Genomic DNA, 20,786 nt, shown 5'->3' with positions numbered 1-20,786 from the left:
CCCCACTGGGTGGTGAGCTCTCTGAAGGCAGGGACATGACTAAGTCAGCTCCAGATTCAAAGGATTAGCACGTAGCTGATCTAGAAGTAGATGCTTAATGTGTCATAGTGGCAAATAACTTAAGTCACAGCGTCCTGGCTTTGAATCTCAATGGGTACCTTTGCTGGCTGTTTGTCACTGGGCAAGCATTTAACTCTGAGTTTCAGATTCAATGGAATAATCATAGCCCTTACCCCATAATGAGACAACTTATGTGACACATTTACTTCAGAGGTTAACACAAAGTAAGTTCTCAACAGATGTTAGCTAGTTTTTGTTATAGTAATTCATTATTACTGAATGCACAATAAAATGAATGCATAAATGGAAGCCCAACTCATCAAGGCACATATTGTACATGTTCCCCAAAATGATTCAAGAGCTCTGCCATAATTCATTGCATTCAAGTGCGCTGAGAAGCTGTGGAAAGAAGAGATAAGTAGCATGCCTGGCCTCTCTCTTAATCCTTTGGGGTGTAATTTGTATTTCTTTGGCTCTCGGCTACTCAGATGAACTCAGGTGTCACCTGCTTAAATATTAATTTGAGATAACATGAAACCACTGCATGAGTCTGATAATTCTTCTTTTGGGGGAGATGCTAGTAACGTTGCTAGCAATAGAAAACCCATTTCACTAATGTATGCAAGAAACTGCTCAGCTGTTGACCATTAGCATTTCACAGGTATGCATAGGAAGAAGAAGAGGAAAGAATGCTTAACTGGCTAATGAGCAAATAGGTAAGCTCTGATAAAGGGCAGAAATAAATGATGTACCAGTACCAGAAAGATACTTCATGTGAAATGCGTCCGACTCAACTAGTAAATTAAAAAAAAAAAAAAAGACTTTTGGAAGTTTTCATGGAGAAATGATATTCTAACTGGAAGCACAGAATTAGAGTCAGTGCATTTTACAGTCAATATGTGAAACTTGAGATGAACTTCTAAATAGCATATGAGATGATAGAAAAGTTAGTTTATCCAGTACCGCTCTCTTAAAGGATTCCAAATTCTCTATTTATCCAAGACAATTCATGTTCTTTAAAATTTTCCATTAAACTTGCTATAAAAAAACAAAAATTATAATGCAGCATACAGGTAACACATAATCTGGCCCTACACATCTCTCAAGGGTTATCTTTCTTGCTGACTTTGCTCAGGTCACACTAGTTTTCTTTTTGTTCCATGGGCCAAGCTTCTTTTGCCTCAGGGCCTTAGCAAATGCAGTTTCATTTCCTTGCCAACATCCCAGGATCAGACCATTAGTGTTTTCCTATTGCTGGAGAAAGATAGGATCAGTGTGAAATATCCCTAAGATCCCCAAGACCCATTGACACAGAGCCTACCAAAGACAGGCGGAACCAAAGCAGCAGAGGACATTTACTCTCCCCACCCCCTGCCACATCAGCAAGTGGCAAGGAACTAGAAACAGAAGCCTATTGCTAGGGAACAGGAGCTTAGAGAGAGACCCTATGTAAGGCACAGATTCACAGAGAAACACTAAAGTCAAAGGTGGAACAGGAACATCGAGGACAACACTTTGGTAACCACACTGAAACTGAACTCTAAAGCTATCTTTTGAAAATAACTACAGAACAACAAAACTCAAGACAAGGTCAACTCATAATTACATTGACTCAATGCTACCTCCTCCAAAAAAAAAAAAAAAAAAAAAAAACTGTGTAGTAAAAGAAACATGTCAATTTCCAGGCCTAAACATTTTCCTTTATATCATGCAAATATTTTAATAAAAATTAATGGACACAAGACAAAAACTCATTGTGAAGAGACAAATAAATCAATAAAATCATACTCAGATATGAACTAGATGTCAGACCTAACAAACAAGGAATTTAAAACATTTCAAAGGCTCTAGTGGAAAGGTAGACAGCAGGCGTTAACAGACGGGGATTTCAACAGAAAGATAGAAAACTATAAAAGCAGATGGAAATGCTAAAAACGAATGCCAAAACATAGTGCCAGAGATAAAGAATGCTTCCAATAGGTTTATCAATAGACTTGAAGATAGGTCAAAATAAATTGCCTGAAGTGAAACACTAAGAGACAAAAGTGTGGTGGGGGATAGGGAGAATAGAGCATGCAAATATTGTAAGGGAAAATATCAAAGATCTCACCTCTGGTTTTGAAATCCCAGAAACAGAGTAGAGAGACAATGGGTCAAAATATATATATTTGCAGAGATAATGACCAAGAATTTTCTAAAAATGATGAGTAATCAAACCACATATCCAAAAAGCTCAGAAAACACCAACCAGAGTAAACATTAAAAAGAAAAAAAATCCAATATGCCTTGGTACATCATATCTAAAACCAAAGAGAGAGAGAAAATCTTGGAGTCAGCTGAAGGAAAAAAGCATATTACCTACAGAGGAACAGGGATAAGAATTACAGCAGATTTGTTGTCAGTAACACTGCAAATCAGAAGCAATGGAGTGGTAATATTTAAGTGACTAAGGGGAAAAAAAAAACAAAACACCCTCTTAACCCAGAGTTCTGTACCCAGGTAAAATATCTTGTAACAATATAAGGAAATAAAGATTCTTTTCCTTATATAAGCAAACCAAAAAAAGAAAGAATTCATTACCAGTAGATTTTAATAGTCAGAATTGTTAAAGGAAGTCCTCCAGGTAGAATGAATATAATAACTGCTAGAAAATTGAAGCTACACAAAGAAAGAATACGAACATAGCAAAAAGAAGGTAAATGTAAAGTTTTTTTAAGTTTTAACCACTACAAAATATAATTGACTATTTAAAGCAAAAATTCAATGAATTATATATTTATAGTAATAAGGGATGAATATAATGAATTTGGGTATAAGATTACACATGCTGTAACAGATTTTAAGGTGTTTTCTGATTAATTGAAGAAGTATATTGTTTTTTAAAGAGGTATAAATACTAAGCTAATGGAGAAGTTAAAGTGGATCATAAGTAAGGATCAACTCATACAAAATAAGGAAGAAAAAGAGGAACAAGACCAAATGAAACAAATACAAGAAAAGGCAGGATAGTAGATGTAAATAAAATTATCTCAATAATTACATTAAATATAAGTGGCCTAAATATCAACCACCAAGCTGTTACAAGAAAATAGAACTATAGACAAAAATTCCTCAAGAACCTAGTTGTAAATATTATGAAAAGATATTAGTACAATGACTGCAGGATTATATGTAAAAGATACGTTATGAGCAAACAGATTTTCTTCTGGGAAGGTAAGGCTGGTGCAACATTTCAAAGTCAGTCAGCAGTATTTCAACAGACTATAGAAGAGAAACCACAGGATTATCTCGACAGATTTAGAAATGTCATGTGACCAAATTCAACATGCATTTATGATTTAAAAAAACTGAATAAATTGGAAGTAGAAGGGAACTTCTTCACCTTATGAAGCACTGCAAAAACCTTACAGCTGACATCATAATATAAAACTTCTGCTTTTAGAAAAGACTCTTAAATTGGTCTAAGTACAGTGGTGTTTATAACTAATTGATCACAACTGGTAACAAATTTCTTTGTTCCTTTAGCAGTCCCACTGCTTCACTTGAATAGTCAAGCAAATAAAAATAAATTTAAGAAGACTCTTTTAAGCTAATAGAAAGACAAGCCACTGACTTGGAGAAAATATTTTTAGAATATATATCTGATAAAGGAATTCTATCCAGGATATATTTTAAAACTCTCAAAATGTAATAAAATAAAATAATCCAGCAAATGTTTTTTTTCCTTTCTTTTTTTTTTTTTTTTTTGTTGTTGAGATGGAGTCTCGCTCTATTGCCCAGGGTGGAGTGCAGTGGTGCGATCTTGGCTCACTGCAACCTCTTCCTCCTGGGCTTCAGCTTCCTGAGTAAGTGGGATTACAGGTGCATGCCACCACACCCAGTTAATTTTTTGTATTTTTTAGTAGAGACAGGGTTTCTCCATGTTGGCCAGGCTGGTCTCGAAATCCTGGTCTCAAGTGATCTGCCCGCCTCAGCCTCCCTAAGTGCATGAGTCAGTGTGCCTGGCCAAAATAATCCAATAAATTAATGGGCAAATGACTTGAACATATATTCCACATAGAAAATATGTGGATTTCAAATCGGCAAGTGAAAATATGCTCAATCCCATTAGTTACTAGGAATTTGCAAGTTGAAATCATGACTGACCTGTTAGAATGCCTAATGACCTCAACGACAGAACAATACCAAGTCCTGGGGAGGATGCAGAACAACTGGGTCTCTCATTTGCTGCTTGTGGGGAAAAAAGTAAAGTGGTCCAGCCATTCTAGAAACCAATTTCGCAGTTTCATACCAAATGATCCAGCAGTCCTACTTCTAGGTAATTATTCCAGAGAAATGGAAATTTCAGCTCATATAAAACCTGTATGCAAATGTCCATAATGGTTTTATTCATAAATATATAAAACTGTAAACAACTCCAGTGCCACTCAACTGATGAACAGATAAACATGTGTATGTATATCCAGCAATAGGAAGGCACTGCTGATACACATGACATGAGTAAGTCTCAAATACATCATTCTAAGTGAAAAAGTCACATTCAAAAGGCTGCATACAATATGATCTCATTTATATGACTCTCTGGAATAGGCACGATCATGGGGTAAAAAATCAATTGCTGGGTGCCAGGGACTGGGAATGAGGAACTTTTGCGGGGGTGATGGAACCCATCTATATCTTTATCGTGGTGGTGTTTATGTATGACTGTATGTGTTTGTCTGAATTCAGAGAACTATACACTAAAAGAGTACATTTTACTGCATGAAAATTATTCCTCAAAACTAAGCATCTCAAACTACATATTTATCAGTTTGGTGATTTTTAAAGTGACTGTTTCCCTCACAAACAGCCAAACCAATGAAGGCAGGAATCCTTTCTGTTTTATTCACACAAGCATTTTCAGCTCATAGAACACTGCCTAGCATGTCGAAGGTGCTCAGCAAATCTCTGTTGAATGAATCAATGAATCAATGAATGGTTCTCAGGAAAGATAATGGGCAGTGGAGCCTCACTGACCTAGGGCCGAATGCTGGCTTTGCCACTTTCTCTGGGAAGCAAACTTCACTTTCCCTGGCCTCAATAATATCTACAAGGAGAGCACGACACTGCCATGGCGGCCCCACTGTCACGGGGTCCTTGGGGTGTTGCTTCCCCAGCCGGAAACCTCCGTGGCTAGTGGCGCCTTCACCTGAGTTTTTCCTCGGGCCCGAACGGTTCATTCTGCTCGCTCGGCCTGGCAGGCTGCACTCAGCTTGTGCTATCGGCCCAGATCCCATGCCTGCCAAGGGCAAGCCAGGCACAGAGCAGTGAGGGTTGCATGAGCGAGCGAGCATGGGGGTCCGGGCACTGCACACAGGAAGGCATGCTGGCTATGGTGGGGTGGACAGCTCCAGGCATTGGCACGAGTGCCAGTTCCCTGCAAGGCTGCAGCTAGATGAGGCATACTGCGAGTGGCTTTCACTGTGGGCACTGGGGAACGTGATGGTGCCCAGAAGCTTGGAGATGCCAGGAACTGCAGAGCCCCAAAGAAGGCATCACAGCCCTGGCTTGGGGAGCTCCTAAGTCTGGGCTCCCTGAAGGGCTACAGTTCTTCTCTCCTTCTCTCCTTGTGTTCACAACGTGGTGAGTAGGTGGGGGGCATATTTCAGCCCTGTTTGTGTTACAGCTCTTTCACTCCCACCATTCGGCAGGTCCCGAGTTCTTGTCCTGTGTCCAGGAAGAATGAGGTGCATGGACAACTGGAGGGTAAGCAACGCAAAGAGGTGCTTTATTGAGCTACACTAGAGCTCTCAGGAGACCTGAAGTGGGTAGCTCCTTTCTACAGGCAGATTGTGCAGGTGTCTGTTCAGCTGTCAGCTGCGAGGATACCCACAGTGGGTAGCTCCTCTCTGCAAGCAGGTTGTCCCAACATCTGCCCCAGTCTTGCTTAGTTTGGGGTTTTTATGGGCTTCAGAGGGAAGGAAGTACGTGGTGATTGTCCATGGGTGGCCATGGGTAGGCCTGGAAAAAGCATCACAAGTTCTCACTCTGGTCAGCAGAACTGGCAGCCCAGCCCTCAGGCTTCAGACCATCCCTGGCTTGAAAGTGGGGCTTCATGGGGACCCACTCCTTTCCACCCAGTAGCCTGTCTGCCTCCTGCCACTGTTTATGGTGCCCAGGCATCACCCCCGCAAAAGTTCCTCATTCCCAGTCCCTGGCACCCAGCAATTGATTTTTTTTTTTTTTTTTTTTTTGAGACGGAGTCTCGCTCTGTCGCCCAGACTGGAGTGCAGTGGCTGGATCTCAGCTCACTGCAAGCTCCGCCTCCCGGGTTTATCTTTGTGTTGATGGGCTCCTGCAGGCCAGCTATGAGCCATCCTCAGCACCCCTTCAGTCTCCCTCTCATGCTTGTCAGTTCCCAATATCTGGAGGGGGCCAAGGTAGCAGGGGGCTGGCATGTCAGTGCTGCCCTGAGTATGTGCATGCCTAGCTGGTATGTACCCAGGCTTGGCCACAACCCCTCTCTGAAATCAGAGTGGGTACCAGGAGCAGGGAGAGTCCAGGCAGCAGGAACAGGTACCCTGAGCCTACGGGGGGAATGGGGTTTCCCTGAGAGCACAGGGATGCCCAGGTCTGCAGCTGCAGCTGAGCAGCTACAGCTACACCCAGGAGGGCAGGGATCCCACCTCTCCAACTCAGAAGGGGGTGGCGGGGCTTCCACCTGTTCCTGGCTCCTGTTGGCTCTGTGGAGCACAGAGCCCTGGCTGCACCTCCCCGACTGCAGACAGGCCAATGCTGCCATCACCACCACCATCCCTCTGTGCTCACTGCAGTGTCCTGGGGGAAGGGAACTGACATTTGGTGAGCGCTGACAATGCAACAGCCCTATCATCTCCCTAGTGCACCCACCATCCCCTGGCCAACCAAGCCCCTGCAGGGAACTAGGATTTGGTTAGTCTGTTTCCACAACTGGAGTGTGAGTTCCATAAGGCAGGGGAATGTCGAAGTTAGTCCTGTGTTCCCAGTCTTTGGCATACACCAAATAATCACTGAACTATTAGCAATTGGAACAACATTAATATTGGCTACTGGTTTTGAGTAGTTACCTTTCGTCAGGCATTATGCTATATGCTGTCCATACTTAATGTCAATAAATCCTCAAAGCAACCTCCTGAGGCTGACTACATAAACCACTAATCCCATTTCTCAGACGAGGATTCTGAGAGGTCCTGTGGTTCAGTGGCCAACATTTCCTGAGTGTTCATCATGGTAAGTGCTTTATGCGTACTGTGTCTGATAATGAGATTCACCCAGGTTCACTCAGCCAGTAACTGGAAGACACCCAACCGCCCCCTGCTGAAGCCCACACTTCACCTGGACCCAACCCCGTGAGCCTGACCCCTAATGCTTTCCTGTTACTCATCTATTTCTCCAAAGTCACCACTCTTGAGGCCCTAATCCTATGAGTCTGATCTCAGTGGTCTCCAGCACTGAACCTTCCACTGGTTCCCTGGGCTCTTACCACAGCATTCAAGACTCCTGTGCTTTGGCCTGTCTCCTCTCTCCCTCCCCACCTCCTCTTGTCCAAGAAGCTGTAAAACAATGGAGCTGCCAAGTTCTCCCTTCACACAATGGTGCTTCACTCTTCCATGCCTTTGTATGGGCTGTTCCATCTGTGTAAATGTCCTCTCTGTATCGTTACCCAACAGAGCACCTCCTTAAAGCCTAATTCAGATTGTCACCTTCTCCGGGAACCGGTCTTAAAACTGTCCAAAATGATCTCACCTCCCCCTTTTCATGCCAGAAGCACCTCCCTCCAGTAGCCACACCATCGTCCTCCTTGACTGTGACCTGTGTACAACTACGTTCATACGATCTGCCTGAGGACTGGGAGAGCAGTATTTCCCTCTGCAGCCCCAGTGCCTAACTAAGCCCTGTACTTCCTAAACACTCTGCAAATGTTTACTGAATGAATGCCCTGCTCTTCATTTCACCTCAAATTAATAAACTCTGAAGCCCCGCGTGGCTGCTGGAACATTCTGACTTCTAATCTGGCACATTTTAGAGAGATCTTTTTTTTCTCCAATTGCAAATTCCATCTGCTCTTTTAATTAATGAAAATTCAGCCCTATGCAAATTTTTCTTCCGGGATCATCTTTTGTGAGTTACCTCTGGGAGCTTACTCATCAGCCCATTTTCTGAATCTGTGTGGGGAACATTCTGGGAACTTGTTATTGGGCCTTTGAACTGAACAGCTCAAGTGAGTGAAATAAACAAACCTGCCACTTGGCATTAGGAATTTACAGCCCCAGGAGCTGCAAGATTTGACTTTATTGAGAGAGCTCTCCCTTAACCCTATCTTCCCCACTAAACTCCCACAGACTGGTACTGTTCGCCAACCACAATGTCTGAAAATATAACCATTTGGAAAAATCAGCTGTGTCCTCTCCTATAAAAATCTCTTCTGTGCATTTGGCCATTAAGTCAGGCCTGAAGCTTTTCTAATTGGAAGGACATCAGTAGCCCCAACTCTCACCTACAGCTGGGACAATGAACTTATTTCTTGGCTGAGAAAGTCGTCTTTATGATTCAGGAGCTCAGTGTCAAAAAGGCAGCTTGTTGTAGCGGCAAAAGCATAGACTTCAGATGCAAATAGACTTGGCTTCAAATTCTGGCTCCTTCGCTGACGAGCTGTGTGGCCCTGGGCAGGCTAATTAACCTCTCCGGACCTCAGGTTCCTCACACATAAAATAAGAGAGATGTAGAATCGTCGTGTGAATCTTCTGAGGATTAAATGTGAAGACAGGCAGGTAGCGAGGTCCCAATACAGGCCAGATTTCTTCTCCCTTTAGAAAGCAGGGCCATGGAGGAGAGTGCCCAGCTGGGTCCCCATGGCTCTGCTTTCCTGGAGACCAAGAACCTGGACTGGGCTGCCTCATACAGTGTGAGGCAGAGAGCGGGGCCAGCAAGCCCAAGTAGAGCCTTTGAGGAGGCTCGGGTGAGTCTGTCAGGCATGGCACCACGTGCAGACAGAGACATCAGGGCTGGTAGAAAACTGCCTTGAACTTGGCCAGGTACAATGGCTCATGCCTGTAGTCCCAGCACTTCGGGAGGCTGAGGCAGATGAATCACCTAATGTCAGGAGTTCAAGACCAGCCTGGTCAATGTGATAAAACCTCGTCTCTACTAAAAATACAAAAATTAGCCAGGCGTGGTGGCATGTGCCTGTAATCCCAGCTACTTGGGAGGCTGAGGCAGGAGAATCGCTTGAACCTGGGAGGCAGAGGTTGCAGTGAGCCGAGATCATGCCATTATATTCTAGCCCGGGTGACAAGAGTGAAACTCTGTCTCAAACAAAACAAAACAAAAACAAAAACTGTCCTGAATTTCTCCAGTGGTCCAGGATCTATACTCCTTGACATCAATTTGCTTTTTGGAAACAGCGTGAAAGCAGTCAGAACGAATCTGTAGGAATACGAGGAGGCTTCTAATGGGAGCTGCTGCCCTTACCTCATGTCTCTCTTCTTGGCACTCCCCTGTGGGATGTCCCCCTCAGCCTCCATGTGCCCCTTCCAGCACGGCATTCTTGAGCCTTGGAGTCGGTTCTCTGCCTTCCTGCATCTTCCTTGGGGTATCCCGCTCACTTCCTTGGCTGTGCTGCATCTCAGTGCCAGCAGGTTTTCCATCCACATGTCCAGTCCGCATCACGCCACTCCACAAACCTACTGCTCTTGCTGTGTCCCCTACAGAGTGAGCACCACTCTGCTGCAAAATCCAGAGACCTGGGAAGTCGCCTTTGCCCCCATTCTCCATCCCATCAGTTGCTGAATCCCGCCCATCTGATCTCTCTTGAATCTCAAGGTAGTGACTTCTTCGGTCAGATTTGCCCCAGCTCCAGATCCTTCCAGAAAGGGATCTCAGAAAGGTCATCAACAAAAAAAGCCTTGTTGGAATAAGTGTTCAGGCTCCCATGAGACTACCTGTAAGTGAATGAATTCACTTATATAGATATCTGCTGGTATTTTTGCTAAAAAGGAGTTGCTGTCATGGCAGGCCAGGTTGAGATGTACTTCAGAGCTTAGGTTTTGGGTCTGACTTTTGCCAACAATGTCAACATGGGGAAGTCACCCAACCTCCTAAGCCTCCATTTCCTTAACTCTAAAATGGAAAGAAATACTTGTGTCTATCCCATGTTCGAGGGCATTAGAAGAGGTTATAGGTTATAGTTAATGGGCCTATCTTCATGTTAAACTAAATTATAGGTGGAAAGCACTTAGTTCAGTGCCTGACATGTAGTCAATACTTAAAAGCAAGTTGCCTCTTGTTTATACCATTGAGGGTATTTGTAGCCAAACTTTATTTATTCAATGTATTTAATAAATGAAAGATTAACGACATGAGTAGTGGATTCTAGAGAGATGATGGTATAGATTTTGAATTTCCCCAAATCTGCATATAAAACAGAGCAAATAGATTGCTAAACCAAAAACTCATGCATGCATTTGCTACAAAAATAAGTTGTCCCCACAACCCTCAAAATACAGGTGGGTAGGAGCAAAACACCAACAGTGACCAGAAGTGTATGGTAGTGATTTCTACACAGAAACCAAGAGAAGCAGCAAAGCAGCATTCTATGGACCAGAAAACAAAGAACTCCAAGATATTCAGCAGGTATTCACTGGGAAACACAGCTGACCACTCTTAGCACAGCAGCTGAAGCTGGTAGGAGTTTGCCCAGTCTAGTATCAGGGGCATTGAAAGGGCTCTTGATAAATTCTGAAGGAGGTGGAAGAGTCTGGGACATCAAAAGTCTATAATCCACCCAGTCACAAATCCTTGCAGAAAAAAGCCGCAAAGGAAAACTGTGTGAAGGGGAACCAAAATGTATCAGGACAAGGACCCTACAGACAAAGGAAACAGGAACTCCAGATAAAAATGGGAGAGGAGAACAAAGCCAGGAAACCTGGATAGCAAGCTGCCTTAGATTTTGACACTTCACAAAACAACACAAGAGATAGGTCTGTTAAGTTAGGAATGCGATCCTGAACCACACCATCTTCTAAAAGTTTAGAAAAACAAAGTTCACATAAAATGAGCAATTTCTACTCCTCTCTCTTGCTGGAGGCCCCTCAGCTGGCTCTATTTTCATCTCAAGTCCAAAGGTGGAATTTATCCTTCCAGGGAAATAGTCCTATCTTTTTAAATCTGTAAGGAAGATAATAAGAAGGTTATAGTGGATCCCCAAAACCCTAGTGTTCATGAAGATAGATTGGAATTTAGGTTTTGCCAAGGGCTTAGGGAGGTCTCTTCTTTCTCAGGCCATGTGGAATTCAAACCCTCCACCACGTCCAAACTAAGCCTCCTCCTCCACTCCAATACCCATGTGCAACTCTTAACTCCTCCAGGCGGTTTTAGGCGCTGTTTATGAGGTTGGGGAAGAAAGATTTTGGTTGTTTAATTCAATATACGGTGTCCTATAAGGCACAATCTGGCCAGAGGTAAGTGAGGCCAAACTGGAAACGGCATTTTCACTGCTGAATGACAGACAGCAGCACAGAGCTCAGCCAAGATGGTGGACTCCTCACCCCAGTGGTTAGTTTTCTGCAGCAAAAGTTGCACCTCTGGTTTGGTATCGCCTATAAATGCTTCATCCAGTTATCAGATTCTATGCTGCCTAAGGCCTCCTTCTTCCATTTGAAAAAGGAAAACATTAAAAGCAGTAACCTTTGGAAGAAAGATATGGAGAAATTTGGGCTGTAAATGTTTGTGCACCTTTGTGCAGCACTGATTACATTTTCTAGCCTTAACCATGTATTTCTTATATTATTTGTAATGGTAAATGTGAATTATCTAGGCATAAAACTCATGCATATGATATATTAGTAATTATCAACAATTACTGAAACAAAAGAGCAACAGAAAAGTAGCAAAGTTAAATTCCATACCAAGTTATTACAAGTAAAAGGAGAATGAAGAGCAGAATAACACCACTGCAATACAAACACACAGAAAGATGTGCTGATAAAACAGAACGAATCTATAGACTACGTTTCAAAAGAGTTAAAAGACACAGTGATCGGTTGTTTCATTCATGGTTCCCCCATGCATCAGCCTTCTGATACCCACGCTCCATGCAGTTCCCTTCCATGTGGTTGGCTATGTGACTAGCCTTGACCAACTGAACATCAGGAAATGTGAAGCAGGCAGAGTCTTGATAAGCATGGGGCAACTGGCTCTACCATCTTGAAACTGCATGTGAGGAAGTTCACTCTAGCCACTTTGATGATGAAAGACCACATAGAGAAAGAGTGATATGTTCATCTCAGCTGTCCTAGCTGAACCCAGCTCCCAGCTGACCTACCAGCTGAATGCATTTTCATGAGTGAACCCAGCCAAACCTGAAGAGAAACACTTGGTCAACCAAAAGAACTGTGAGAAATAACATTGTGATTATCCTAAACCACTATGTTTTGACACAGTTTGTTACACAGTAATTGATAACAATATAGATATTCAGAATTAACACGTAATAAAGGCATTAACAAAAGTATATAAGACATGAAAAACAACATAAATTAGAATAAAAAACTCAGAAATCAGGTGAGAGAACTTAGGGAGAAAGAAATCAAGGGAAAATGATTTCAGAAATGAAGACTTCACTAGAAAATGCACGAAATAAATAAACACAATAGATAATGTCTTGGGAGAAAGAGAAATATAACAATGAGAACATTTTTAAAGAAATGAAGGAAGAGGTAATAAAGATTTGAGGGACAGTGAGAAATGTTGAAGATTGGCAAAGAAGATCCAGCATTCAGATAAGAAGCATCCATAACCAAGAAAATAAAAGCAAGAGAACAGAATGCATACTAAAAATGATAATTCCATAAAAATTCCTTTACAAAAGCCATTTAAAACTGCCCATTGAAAGAACACTATGTGCCGAAGAATATAGACCCAGAATGGCCACCACCAAGTTAAATTCTGGAAAATACTGAACATAAATAGAAAAGGAAATACTTGTTTTGTTTGCCACCCTCTCAAGCCTGAGCCATGGCTCTCTGGCTGAGCAGGAGTTCTCTAGAAAAACCAAGAGGGGAGAGGTTGTCTAGCAGAGGAGACAGCTTGGAAAAGGTTCAGAGCTTCAAGACAGCATTGTATCTACTGGGAACTGGGGAGCCTCATGGGAGCATGGGAGGAGGCTGTGTGGCAGCGGGTAGTGGCGGATGAAACAAGAGAAGGATGCTGAGTCTTAGGCATTGAGCCTGATCACATGAAAAGAAGGGGCCTGGAACACTCACCCATGTAGGGCTTGGTGCCAGCCATGGAGGAAGTCCTTTCTGCTCCTTTCACTACCGTCGCTATGTTGAAGTCTGTAATGTGAACATGTCCTGCAAATACAGAAACAGAAACTCCAGTTAGCATGGGCTGCAGGCAGCTAGGTTATTTAAAGCTGTGGTTTGCAAGGTGGGATACCGGGCAGAAAACGTTAGAACTTCTATTTACAATACTATCTTATCTGATACTTTACAAATGTTTATTTTGTGTGCATGTTTCAGAATGTAAATTCATTTGATAACATGCATATTATTTTTACCTAAATATATTGAGGGGCAGGATACATTTTTTTACAGATTAAAAGTTTGGAGACACTGATGTGGAGGATTAAAGCTCCTGGAAAGAAATGAGACAGGTCACTCCAGACCCCTTCTCTCAGAACAACTGTAGGTGGGCCGTGGCTGGGGCAGGGGTGGGTGAAGGATTCTCCCATCCAGAGGACACTGCTTGTTCTGCTGTTTGTCCGCTGTGGTCACTGGAGACCTTAGTACTGTAGTTGATGAATTTAGTAGGGAGAAGGGTGCGGAGTTGAGACCACCTTTCATCCAGGCTGAAGTGATGGCAGCAGATGGGCATGGATAGGCTGGGTGCACCTACAAAGTAGGTGTTCAAGAAACATGACAAGGAAGGTAGAGGGAAAGAGAAGGAGGGAAGGAAACTCAGTGATGTGCAGGTAAAGGAGGGAAACAGAAGAGAAGGAAGGAAGCGGACAGGGAGGAAGGAAACACCCAAATGGTCAATAATTGTTTTCTGGGAAATTTTGGTCAGTACTTGCTTTTTGGGGAATTTAGTACACATACGACTCCAGCTCAGAGAGCCTTGGATAATAGTTATAACTGCAATTACATTTCTCTCTATTTGTCTGTCATCATATCATGTGAAAATGGCTGGCTGGATTTTCACCAAACCTGAGAGTGGCATTTGGGATGTAGGACTTAAAGGCATAGATGGGTGGCACATGCAAAATTGACTTTGAGGGACTTGGAAGGTATCATCAAGAGACGGGAAAACACATTCTGGAGCAGGTGCATTGAGGCATGCTGAGAAGCCCATGGGACTACATATGGGAGGGGCATGCCCGATGTGATCAGCTACAGTGGACAAAAAGAGCATCAGCAGTGCAACATACAACCCTCTAATCTCAGACTCAACTGCCAGCACTGATGTGTGAGCAAGCTGCTCAGCCAGCCATCTGTCCAGTGATCCTAGATGAGATGCAGCAGCAAGGTGCATCAGTGAGGATTCAGTGAGGATCCATAATCCTCTCAGGTATTTGTGAATGAAGCTTAAGGCATCCAGCCAGGTCTTTGCTGGGAGGCACAGTATTCCTACATAGGTGACATTCCTAGAACATATCCTGGCTGCTTTAGACTCTGGGGCTTCCTCAGGCCCCTCCCTGTGGCTGCAATGGGTATGTCTCCATTCAACCATCCATGGTCCTGTCTGAAGAGTGGCAGTGTGTAGTAGTAGTTGGGTGCACACACTCTGAGCCAGACTGCCTTGGTTTGGGCCTCAACTTTGTTGGAAGTAGCTGTATAACCTTGGGCAAATAACTTAATCTCCCTGGGCTTGAGTTTCCTCACCTATAAAATGGGGATGATGATAATAAAATACCCATCTCAGAAGGCTGTTGCAGAAATCAGGGAGTTTATACACATGAAACGGTTAGAGTGAGGCTGACATGCAGGAAGTAGGGAAGCTTCTCATAAGTGTCTGCTCTTAGCATTATTATCCTGCCAAGGAGTGGCTCAAAACCCATCTTCTCCAGCGAGGACCAGTCCATCCCCTGCATCCTCCTATTCCCTTATTTCTAATACCAGCAAGAAACAAAACTCATTACTGTTTTGCACTTTGAGGCATGTGAAGGTGAGTGTCTGCTTTGGTCATTGCTGTGCCCTATACCCACATAGTTCCACACACGGTGGCACATGTCAGCATTGCAAGAGGACCATGAAGCTCTCAAAAACGGCTTTTATATGGTTTTCTTGCACCTTCCCCCTCTTTCAAAAGTTTGGTATTTTCATTATGAAAGTGATGCCAGCTCATTAAAATAAGTGAAAGAATACAGACCTGTTTTTGGGTTACCCCTTTAAGCCCCTCAATGTCTCTCCCACCCCCATGTAATCAATCACACAATTCATCTGGCTCTTCCATGATTTCTCTTTGCTTATGCAAATTCATATCCATATATATGGGGGCTTTGGTTTGTTCTTGCAATAATGAGATCATACTTCACGGATCACTCTAAAAGTTACTTTTGAATTTAGCCATGTATCATGGAGTGTGCCTAAGAATGTACACCCAGAATGCCCCCCAACGTCCCCCAAGCTAGTATACACAGGTCTACCTATGACATCCACAATCCTTTATCCTCCATTCTAAGTCCAATTTTTTCCATAATTATTTTGGTGGTAAGATTTGACCTGAAACATTCTTTTTCAGTTTTATTTATTCCATTTTGGATGAATATCCATGTTTTGCTGTAGAAATATTAATGTATTTGATTACAAGGTGTTCCCACAAACCTCTATGGAGTATTACATAGTAATGTTACATATTATGTTAAACATGTTATTTTATATTATTATCATATATATTATTTAATATAAATGAATTTTTCTTCTGAAAAAAATTCTGAATTATGAAAACATATCTGCCCCAAGGATTTCAGATAGAAGCCATGGACCTATAGTTACACAGTATTCCATAGTATGTTTGTATCATACAATGTATCATTTAGTCAGCAATTCCCTACTATGAGTATTCATGTTGTTTCCAACTTTGCTTGCTTAATTGTTTGTCTTGTTACTATAGAATATGTGACAAGGATTCCTGAATATATCTTTACATATTAGTACTTTTATTTCGACTGAATAAATCCCCAGAAGTGGGATTGCTGAGTTCAGGGGTATGCATATTATGTTCTAAAAAGTTATAATAGATGGCACTATAAACAGAATAAGGGGATGTGTATTTCTCTGCACTTTGCCAGCACTCGCTGTTGTCAGTGATTTCATGTTTTGCAAATTATATGGTAAGAAATGTTATCTCGCTGCAGAGGAGGCTGTCCGTCTCCCATGTGATCAGCCTCTCGGAACCTTGGTCAGTTTTCACTGGGAGCTCCTTGTCTTCAAGATACATTTGCCCTTTTCTCTGCTATGTGTGTTGCAAATATTTTCTCCTAGCCTATTGTTTGTGTTTTGACTTTGTTTATAGTGCCTTTTGCTATGAAGAAGTTTTAAAAATGCAAATAATATGTTAATTTTGTTTTAAGTGTTATTTCTCTTATCATTTTCCAATTTTCCGGAGCTACCCAAAATGATATTCTTTGTCTTTGGACAGTGTCATGCGTGGGTATGATTCCCTAGAACTGCAGAAGCTATTTGTGACCACAAGGAAAAACAGTATAAAGATGTAGGCTGTCCATGGAGAAGGTAGAGCTTCAAGTATAGCAGAGAAATGGTGCCAGAGCCTGATCAAACCCTGCCTGAAGCCTCATTCCACTGAACTTCAGCTAAAAAATATCCTTTACTATTTAGGACTGTTTAAGTTGGGCTCTTTGTTCCTTTCCACTGGTGGTATCCCAACTGATGCAGACACTTAATGACTATGAGACTTAGACAGGTTATTTAAGCTCTGAAAGCCTCAGATTCCTCATCTGTAAGAAGAGGCTAATATTAATAGGGGCCTTGTGGGGTAGTTATAGGGCTAGACAAGATGGTTAGGAACTGAGAACATGACATTTGAGCAAAGATCTGAAGAAGAGGAAAGCAAGCTGTCAACAGAGTTTCAAAACTCTGGAGGAAGAGGGCAGCTGGTGGAGGGGACTGTCAGCACACAAGGGCCAGCAAAGATGCCAGGGAGAAAAAGGAAGGGAGTGGGAAAGGAGCTCAGGAAGGGAAGGGGAAAATGTGTCAGGCCTTCTGGGCTGAGAGAGGATGGTGGCTTTTACTCCATGTGAGAGGATTTTGATATGATCAGACTCAATTTTGAATACTCTTTCAGCTGCTGTGAATGGATTACAGGGGCAAGGACCAAAGCAGGGAAACTCATAAAGAGGGGGAAAAATGCAACCCCTGGCTCCTTTAAGCCACTGTTATTTAGGGTTAATAACTGGTATGGAATAGATGTCAAGTCTCATCTTAATCCTTCAAGTGCTCCTGAAAGGAGGGTATTACTATCCTTGTCTTTACAGAAGAATAACCTGAGGTTCCAGTCACTAGTGTCAGAACCAAGGTCTCAAGGCTGATATGTGCTGAAGCCAGAGCGGGGCTTTTCCCCCTGTCCCACTCTCCTCCTACAGAGCTGGGTCCTCACCTTGTTACCTCCTGGCCTTCAGGGATGCTCTGGAAGAGACGTGCTGTTTCCACCCAGGAATTCAGGTACAGTGGGCAACATCCTGCATGACAGACAGCAGGATTCCACTTCTGCTTTCCCCTGGCTGTGCTAATTGACAAGCTGTGACTTCCCAGTGGGCCTCATCTAATGGGCGACCGAAGGTGTAGGAAAGTGAAAATCAGTGCCCAAGAAGATTTTCTATGAGTTCCTTCTCAGGAGAATGAAAGTTTACTACAAAATGTGAATATATGAACTGGTTTACTTTCCATAAACTGAAAACATCCAAAAATCGAAGAGAAGGAGACCAAGACATTGTGTATGACCCATTAATACGAGTGCTAATAGAGTATCAACAATCAATAATCATGCTCCCAGGCCTGTTTACGTACCCTGTACTCCAGACATGCATCTCTCCTTTCTTTGAACACATGGAAATGCATCTCATCTCCAAGCCTTTGACACCCCTTGGAATGTTCTTCCCTCTTGACTTCCTGGTAGATTTCCACTAATTCTTCAAAACTGACCCCAGAACTTACACTATTGATAGACTAGCTTTTTATACTCTAGTTTTTGTGCTCATACTTCCACTACCAGGAAATGCACTACGACAGAGAGTGGTATCTCTAAGTCTTAGTCAGTTTGGGTTGCTACAACAAAATGCCCTTAACTGGGTGAGTTAAACAACAGACATTCCTTTCCCACAGTTCTGAAGGCCAGTAGTCTGAGATCAGGATGCCAGCATGGTTGGGTTCTTGGTGAGGACTCCTGCTACGGTTTAAATGTATTTGTCAAAATTCATATGTTGAAACTTAATCACCGATGTGATAAGTTACAGTCATGCCTCAGTATTCACATGGGGAACTGGTTCCAGGACACCTCAGGAATACCATAATGTGTGGATATCAAGCCTCTTAAATAAAATGTCTTAGTACTTCATTTAACCTGTGTACAACCTCCCACATACTTTCTCTCTAGATTAATGATAATGCCTAATACAATGGAAAGGTTACACAAGTATCTATTTTTAGTTGTATATATTGTTTGTATTTGTATTATTTTTTATTGTTGCATTGTTATTTTTTGCATTGTTATTTTTTGTCTGCTACAAAATCATTTTTGACCATTTTTTTTTTTTTATCCACAGTTGGTTAAATTGAACCCATGGACACAGAGGGCCAGCTACATTAAGAGATGGGGCCCTGGCCGGGCGTGGTGGCCCACGCCTGTAATCCCAGCACTTTGGGAGGCTGAGGCGGGTGGATCATGAGGTCAGGAGATTGAGACCATCCTGGCTAACATGGTGAAACCCTGTCTCTACTAAAAATACAAAAAATTAGCCAGGCATGGTGGCTGGCACCTGTAGTCCCAGCTACTTGGGAGGCTGAGGCAGGAGAACGGCTGGCATGAACCTGGGAGGCGGAGCTTGCAGTGAGCCGAGATCGCACCACTGCACTCCAGCCTGGGAGATAGAGTGAGACTCCGTCTCAAAAAAAAAAAAAAAAAAAAAAAGAGACGGGGCTTTTAGGAGGTGATTGGATTATTCACCTCATGAAACAGGCCTCACACTGCATTCACTGTTTTGATCTTCCATCTTCCACTATGTGAGGACACAACTATAAGATATCAATTTGGAAGCCGAAAGCAGCCCTCACCAGACACTGAATCTGCCCATGATCTTGAACTTCCCAGCCTCCAGAACTGTGAGAAATAAATTTCTATTATTTATAAACTACCCAGAAATGAAAGAGACCTTGGGGCAGTCGAATCCTATCACCTTTCTTCATTCCTTATTGTTTGTAGGGATATCGTAATAGTCACAGGAGTATTGACAACATTCCATTTTAACTCTTGACTTTTAAGACTGCAGCAACCTGATGGAATAACCCCATGTGGTGTTTATCAAAGGAATTCGAGCCTGGCTATAGCCTGGTATAGCTGTCTTACTGGGACCTCCAAGGCCACAGCCTAGGAGAAAAGAACATTTGCTTGTAGGGGCAGGCCTTGCTCCTTTTGTGAACACTTTTATGGGTGCCATGCTTCCCTAGAAATTCCTGGGAGTGGGTGCAAATATAGCTCCCTCTAGAGGAAGGAAGACCAAGAGTTAGCATGAAAGGGACTCTACAAGCAGTCGTCTCCTTTCAAGTATTCTCTGGCTTGTTTCACTTTCATCATTCTTGAATTTGGAATAAGTCTCAGGTGAACATCTGTCCCCATCTAAGCTGGTTTACAGGACACAAATTATGCCTAAGCCAGAGGTCAAAGTGGGGTTGCTTCAAAGAAGCAGCGGAAGCCCAAAAGAGATGAGAATCAGGGCTGTGGGCCCTGGAGCTCCCTCCCCTGGTAGGCTCCGGCCATTTCCAGCAACCCTGGCTCTCTGCTAATAATAATCGCACTTTGGAGCTGTGGGCGCTGATTGTAACACTGGCTGCCGCTGTTGGACACAGGATCAAACATTCTGGGCACCACACAGAACTATTCTTTTCTTCCCATTTATCTTCATGGAGATCACAGCAAACTTACCACAGGACAATGGCAAAAGGGAAAAAGAAACCCAATCAAATTCCATGGTACTAGCTTATCCAAGCTTCTTTTGGCTTATGACGGTAGGAAGACTATGTTTTCAGCACGTGTCTTTGCCTGATAAAGAATAAAATGAGCCTTTGATTTTTTTTTTCTGTTCCATTTAATTTGGCTTCCTTCTGTACCTTGGTCATGGGGTGGGAATGCAGGGCCTAAAAAAAAATCATCTGTCTGCTCCAGGCTGCCCCCATGCACAGGTGAAGAAGGGAAAACAACCAGTGACAAGAAATGCAACATTTACAGGCTTTACTGAACTCCTTCGCTGAGATTTGGGAGGGACACTTCCATCCCCAGCTAATTCTGGTGCCCCCATACCCTTTGATTCCATAAAACCTGCCAGGCATGTGCCCCCAGTTTGAGCTGATGCTGCATGGAAAGCACCCAGTTCAAGGCTTTTGAGAGAGCTCAGAAATTTTTAGTTTTATTCCATTATTTCTCTATGTCCATGGTTCTTAATGTCAAGCCAGTAGCTTTTGATGTTCATTAGGGCT

General features: G+C 42.9%; 1 protein-coding gene across 3 annotated transcripts in view; it reads right to left on the bottom strand.

The window, feature by feature from the left end:
• The window catches only part of STK32B (serine/threonine kinase 32B), a 423,693-nt gene that overhangs the window by 61,680 nt on the left and 341,227 nt on the right, over positions 1–20,786 (bottom strand). For 2 of the 3 annotated variants that reach the window (XM_023206694.3, XM_023206696.2), the window contains exon 6: positions 13,341–13,430. The exons of the other annotated variant lie outside the window; for it this stretch is intronic. In XM_023206694.3, the coding sequence (XP_023062462.1) occupies positions 13,341–13,430 (90 nt within the window). The remainder of the gene's footprint in view (positions 1–13,340; positions 13,431–20,786) is intronic. 3 annotated transcript variants of the gene reach the window in all.

Source organism: Piliocolobus tephrosceles, chromosome 3 (genome assembly GCF_002776525.5).
Source record: "Piliocolobus tephrosceles isolate RC106 chromosome 3, ASM277652v3, whole genome shotgun sequence".
Taxonomy (NCBI): Eukaryota; Metazoa; Chordata; class Mammalia; order Primates; family Cercopithecidae; genus Piliocolobus; species Piliocolobus tephrosceles.
Note: the sequence above shows the minus strand (reverse complement) of the source record. Positions and strands in the feature narration are given on the sequence as shown.